The sequence below is a fragment of the Protomyctophum parallelum genome, assembly GCF_964188405.1.
Source record: "Protomyctophum parallelum genome assembly, chromosome: 6".
Classification (NCBI taxonomy): Eukaryota; Metazoa; Chordata; class Actinopteri; order Myctophiformes; family Myctophidae; genus Protomyctophum; species Protomyctophum parallelum.
Genome location: NC_139701.1, coordinates 23,817,991 through 23,824,506, shown reverse-complemented (window position 1 = coordinate 23,824,506; position 6,516 = coordinate 23,817,991). Strand labels below are relative to the sequence as shown.

Sequence of the window (6,516 nt, the reverse complement as noted above, 5' to 3'; positions counted from 1 at the left end):
ATCAAAAGTTAGATGTGGAGGGGTGTGGTAGAGGACATCTCCCCGAACGCGTGGGTATGTCCAGATAGTTGCCTCGCGGAGGCCTCTATGTCCAGTGTCCATTCTGGGTCTGGAAACGGTACTTTTGTGAGCGTTGACCTCAGTAGAAGGTCTGCTGCTGTGAATTTTACACCTCTCCCGCTTAGCGGAGAGTGGGGTGTGGTAGAGGACATCTCCCCGAACGCGTGGGTATGTCCAGATAGTTGCCTCGCGGAGGCCTCTTTGTCCAGTGTCCATTCTGGGTCTGGAAACGGTACTTTTTTGAGCATTGACCTCAGTAGAAGGTCTGCTGCTGTGAATTTTACACCTCTCCCGCTTAGCGGAGAGTGGGGTGTGGTACAGGACATCTCCCCGAACACGTGGGTATGTCCAGATAGTTGCCTCGCGGAGCCGTCTTTTGTCCAGTGTCCATTCTGGGTCCGGAAACGGTACTTTTTTGAGCATTGACCTCAGTAGAAGGTCTGCTGCTGTGAATTTTACACCTCTCCCGCTTAGCGGAGAGTGGGGTGTGGTAGAGGACCTCTCCCCGAACGCGTGGGTATGTCCAGATATTGCCTCGCGGAGGCCTCTTTGTCCAGTGTCCATTCTGGGTCTGGAAACGGTACTTTTTTGAGCATTGACCTCAGTAGAAGGTCTGCTGCTGTGAATTTTACACCTCTCCCGCTTAGCGGAGAGTGGGGTGTGGTACAGGACATCTCCCCGAACGCGTGGGTGGGTATGTCCAGATAGTTGCCTCGCGGAGCCGTCTTTTCTCCAGTGTCCACTTTATAAAGTCCATGCACTCCAGTGAATAGCATTTATACATTTAGATAACTTTTTTATGTTATTTAATTACTTATTTTTACACAGAAACATAATGTGTGTCTTTACAATAACTGTGATGTAATAATAATACTAATAATGTAATGTAATAATTATTTAATTAACGAATTAAATAACCTTATTTTATTCTGAAGGCAACCGGATGTCTTAAATTAGCTAGCTCTCAGACAGGAAGTTCTAAATTAGCTCATAAGACGGAGCCAGTCAGTTCACATTCAGAAGTTTCCCTCCGTGGTGGAAAAGCCTAGTGACGCGAAGCCTTGGTCCCAGAACTCATCGCGTGACGCGTGACGCGAGGTTAGAAATTTTCCGCTACTTAACCCACAGCTGCCCGTTTGGTGCTGATGCACTAGTCCGTTTGGGGACTATAGTCGGACTTCATGTATTATACACAGGAAAAGAACGCATTGTCCACAACTTGACTTGTAGCCTGCTGATCCAAACGTGAACAACTGAACATACGAGGTTCTGCTTCTGGCATCCACCCAGGTGCACTGCATAACCTTCTCCCCAACCCAATCAACCCTAGCCATCAGATGTCAGAATCGATAAATACATCTACAAGAGTCTAAATCTTAGGCTTAGGTCATCCCTATGTTCGTTCCCCAGGTTATACAGAATGTTATTTCTTTCTTTCTTTCTGCCTCTCGGGGCCATAGCACATAGCTAATGGTTATTCACAACAACACAACATTTGTACATGTTTATGGCAAAGGTCCTGAACATAATGTTTATGCACCATTTGTGCAGCATTCGGTTAATTGTGCGCCTGGCCTGTCCATTGAACTCAATTGAAAGGTTAAGCTTATAGTGCTCTATATCTGCAAAACCTTTGGCTCAAATAGGCTACAGTTTGTTTGTTTAATTATTACTCAATTTAAAAAAATAAATAATAATGGCATATTATCGCCACAGGGGGGCGCAATAGCTCTGATGCGCTGGCCAAAATGAGCCCAGCCAAGAGAGCCCACTAGGGCTGTCCCGTCGTATTTGCATAATATTTGCATATAGCCAATGGGATAGAGTCATGCAAATATTCTCAAAACCTTAGAAGCCGTTTCCCACGAAACCAAAGATCAGTGTGTGCACTGTGCAGAGATACTTAGCGAGAGTGAAGTGAACACACCGTGTGGATAATATCACATCACAGGACCGTCCGAGACACACGCGCCGTCTCTGGATATTCTAGCTCTCTCGTCCGATCGGATGTGCAATATGACTTTTGAAGAACCTAGTGGAGAAAACTCTTCAGAAAGGTGAGTTGCGTCCATTTGTTTTTCGATTTAATGCATAGTTGCAGAACAAACTTTTACCTCCCGTCGAAGTCTCCTCAGGGTGTTGCTTGCAAAGCATGTCCTACAAGAACGGATCTACAAAACTATTCCACGCGTTTGTAAAACAGTTCTTGTCGGCAAGCGACAATGTCGTGGTGTCGACTGTGTCCGTGTCGTATGTTTAACGTTGTTAAACAGCTGAGTTAACCTGTTCTGCTATGTGATTCACTCCCGGGTGGCACACAGCCAACCAACAGAGCGGGGGAAATGCTAATTTGGTTGCACGCAACGCAACAATGATGTTCATACCTTAGTAACTAACTAAGGGGAAGTAGGGTTGCTGAACATAATTGCGTGTTGATTTCGGCAAATTCCAATTATTAATTTGCTTGTTGTGACTTGTCCTTTCAGGATGGAATCTGTGGCCATAGCGTTGGAGAAAGTCCTCAGCTCTGCATTACCTCAGGGTTGCATCACTGTTGGTGTCTACGAGGCAGCAAAGTCACTGAATGCGTAAGTTATAAGACGACCCATAAAGCTACTTTAATAAATAAATGAATGCAATCGTGCCTGCTCCAGTCTTGAAATGCAAGAGTCACAACAGAACCCAATATGGTCCTTTTTATTCCATTAATACTCAATAAAACCTGTTAAAACACATTTGTTTTTTGTTGTCTTTAGGGATCCAGACAATGTGGTGTTGTGTCTTCTGGCCACAGACGAGGAGCACAAAGAGGATGTTGCCCTTCAGATTCACTTCACCTTGATCCAGGCGTTCTGCTGTGAGAATGACATCAACATCCTGCGAGTCAGCAACATGAGGCGTCTGGCAGAGATCCTCGGTGGGGTGAAAACCGGAGGGGAGCCCATGGATCTGCACTGTGTTCTCGTGACTGTAAGTATTACTCATGGCTCCTTACGGTTAGAGCATGTAGACGACAGTCCCTTGGGCCATACCCAGGGTTCTTTAATTGTCTGGGCCTTCCTTCAATCTCTTGTTTATAGCCTTAGGCACAGCCAGGCTGCAGCAGGGTGGGTCTGATATCTTTATGTTCCCAGTAGGCATCTACCCAGTGCTAATTACTGACGGCTCCCACTGCTCACCTCCCCAGAGGCACATTCTAGGAAAAATAATTATTGCATAAGAGCATGAGATTAGAAGGATTCCACTGAAGATGATGATGCACATGTACATGCAACATGGTACTCACTGTCTGATGCCAGTTGCTGCAGAGAATTCAAGCAACATTAATGTACACCGAAATGTATTACCAGTCCAGGTCTGTGCATTCCATAAAGCCAGACTCCCAGAGTTAATCTTTGTCCTGTCTTCTTGTGTTTTCAGAACACCCAGTCTTCACCATGGAAGGACCCTGCTCTGAGCAAAGTCAACGGGTTCTGCAGAGACAGTCGATGTCTGGACCAGTGGGTGCCGGTCATTAACCTGCCCGACCGATGATGCTTCAACAACTATCAATGTATTGTGTGCATTTAAGAAGATCACTTACACTCGACCTGTGCAAGGTCTCCGTCGGACTTCTTCGGGCTGGGCCCCAGAGAATAAAGGGCAGAGATGGGAAGGGTGGAATAAGATAAAGGAAAAAAAGTTCAACAGACTCCTCGAGTCAGAGTGGATATTCGGGCCAAGGAAGAGTGACTCAGCAATCTGGGTTACAGGATTTCCATAGCATGCCTTTTTCTCTGCCGAGAAAAAACGCCTCCACACAGGATATTGAACCATGTGAGCCGACAGACACACGTGGTGGTGAGCTCAGGATTGGAACACAGACAAGAGAGCCTCAGTTGTTCAAGGGCTGAGATTTAAGGACTGGAATACACTGGATTGGACTAGCCTGGGCCTTCGGGCCGAAGAATAATTTATTTAAATTAGACCAAATCTAAACAAAGACTAAAGTGATTTTATTTAATGGTATTTAAGGTGGTAAGAGACGTTTGTTTCAAGTCAAAAGGGAAAGTATTAGCATGTTATTAAAAGGCCAGAGTAATGTATTGACATGTCCACTAACTTTATTGTGTTTTGCATTCTGAATAATTAATTTAATGAATTGTATTTATTCTTGCATAGTTCATGGAATACTACCTTATTCATACGTTGAAAAAAATAAACAAATACACAAACAAGAGAGAAATGTTTAAGTGTCATTGAATTAATGATTTGTAGTCAGTGCAGGGCTTTCTATGCCACTGCCAGCTGTAAACTGTCAGTACAGAAGAACAACAGATTTTGTTGCCCTAACAAGCCTATATGAAACACTTGTAGTTCCATAAGGGTGGGGCTTTGTCCTGGCGTGTTCGGCTACTATGGACCTATTCTGCTTATTTCTAGAACCCATTGAGGCAGCCTGCCTACTCAGTAGCTTGCCTCTCTTGAACCTGGTAACAAAGGCAATATCACATTAAAGGTCTAAATACTTTTATTATATTACAACAAATTCATTTTTCTTGTCTAATTGACTAATTCTACAACATGCTAGAGGACTGTCCATAGTGCTGTGTTACAATACATTCACTACAGGCCTTCGTGCACAGTCAGTTCCACACTGCAGGTGACTGAAGATTAGATCTTGTGGAGAGGAATTCCCACTATGTACCGTGTAACCAGCAATCAACCATGACGTCTACACCATCATCAAACAAAAAGGGGCTAAACTTAACTATTTACAGTACTAAAAATAGCAGAAAGGTAATAAAAGGCAAATGCCTAATAGTACTCTTGGAGGACACCAGTACTTGTGGGTGCTTTTGCAGAGTGAGGTGGGACAAAGCTTTCTAAATAGAAGCTCATGAAACAATGAGTGCATGAGTCAGGGCTATTCAGTCACTGTGCAGTACTTCCAACCACATGGCTAAAAATAGTCCTATGAATAGGGGCGCAACCCTGACCAGCAAAGCCATAACAATAGCAGTACTCCTCATTAATAGCCAACGTTAAGTAGGGGGGCTGACCAGCTGCAGCGATGTCGGTGTGACTGTGAAATCACTGAAAGAGCAACAGAGATGGAGATATTGATATCAGATAGAACCAATGAGTGCAGAATACAGATGGGGTAAGAGTTGAGTCAACACCACATGCAGTCCACCCTCAATGGAATGCTGTTGTCCCATCATACGGCAGCGCCTAATGTCTGCTGTGTGGAGTGCAACTGGGTGAAGGTAGCACGTAGGTACAGCATGTGCATGTGATTATGACGGTATGACCTACGTCAGGCACACATATCTCTCCTTCAGCCCGGTATACTCTGGAATTTGGAGAGATTTGGCAACAATCCCTGAGTGAGCGTTCCAGACTGTGGCCATGATGTCCAGAACACTGTAGTCACAGCAGGTTGGTTCTCCAAAGGTCTTTGCAGGTTTGTTGAGAAGTTTGTAATTTGAATGACAATGTTACATAAACTACTGAAATGGTATTCAGTGCAGAGTGTGAGATGCATCTTAGCAGAAGCAGAGGCCTTCAAAACAAAAGGACATAGGTGATGCCAAATAGTTTGTGTTCATGGAGAAACTCAATGTCCTATAAAACAGTACGCCCATCATTAAACAGAAGCTCTCTTTACCTGACAAAAAACATCTTGTCACGCAAAGGAAGAACCATGCGAGCAAATATGCGAGATATTGAATGGCTGCTCTGGTCCCAGTCTGGGTTATCCTGGCGCTTCTCCACCAAGATGATAGGTAACACAATCATCATCGCCACAAAGCCAGTCAGAAACACCATCGCACTGGTGTGAGAATTACATCAATGTGGGCCAACCAATATGGCCTGACCTGGTTTTGAGTGTAACATCACACCAATTGAGAGAAAGGGATGCTCAGAGTTACATGGATTGTTGCATAACAGCTCTGCCTTGCCCCCAGGGCACAGGAACACACATGATTTAAAAAAAAAGATAAATGTCCCAGAGTAGACACAAGAGCGATAAAGCCATGTACTTGAATATGGCCACTTAATCCAGGGATTGTGCTTGTTTTTTCCAAATATGCTTTCATGATATTCAACAAATGCATATCAAGTGTTTTGACCTGAGGTCTTGAACCAGTCACAGAGTTAAATTTAATTTAAATAACGTTTCTTAAAGGTATTGCAACTGGTTGGTTAAAACAAAACATAACTATTCTAATTCTAATAGTAATCATTGCTGTATAGTTTATTCAGTAACAGAAGTCTCTCCAGCTTAGTAAACAGAAAATAAAATATATTTTCACGTGTGTTGCCAATATCAGCCAATCAGGATAGTACCCATTTATCAGCTTCAAATGTATAATGTTCTAGTTCCAATTTTTTATGCACATTTATTTTTTAATTTTACTTGTTTATCATGTATCCTGCTTTGAGTTATCCCCCTAATTGCATAATAATATT

The 6,516-nt window shown here is 43.6% G+C and overlaps 1 protein-coding gene across 1 annotated transcript; it reads left to right on the top strand.

Moving 5' to 3' along the window:
* Window positions 1-1,934: 1,934 nt before the first annotated feature.
* On the top strand, window positions 1,935-4,274 carry gadd45ab (growth arrest and DNA-damage-inducible, alpha, b). The gene is made up of 4 exons (XM_083767047.1): window positions 1,935-2,117; window positions 2,547-2,648; window positions 2,817-3,030; window positions 3,481-4,274. Exons 1-4 carry the CDS (start codon window positions 2,068-2,070, stop codon window positions 3,592-3,594), a joined length of 480 nt encoding a protein of 159 aa, XP_083623173.1. The 5' UTR covers window positions 1,935-2,067; the 3' UTR covers window positions 3,595-4,274.
* Window positions 4,275-6,516: the final 2,242 nt, after the last annotated feature.

Excerpts from the sequence above, each read along its gene's own strand:
- gadd45ab (XM_083767047.1), top strand. The coding sequence starts at position 2,068 with ATGTGCAATATGACTTTTGAAGAACCTAGTGGAGAAAACTCTTCAGAA. Across the intron at positions 2,118-2,546 it reads GGAGAAAACTCTTCAGAAAG|GATGGAATCTGTGGCCATAG; the intron begins GTGAGTTGCGTC and ends TTGTCCTTTCAG. Across the intron at positions 2,649-2,816 it reads GCAGCAAAGTCACTGAATGC|GGATCCAGACAATGTGGTGT; the intron begins GTAAGTTATAAG and ends TGTTGTCTTTAG.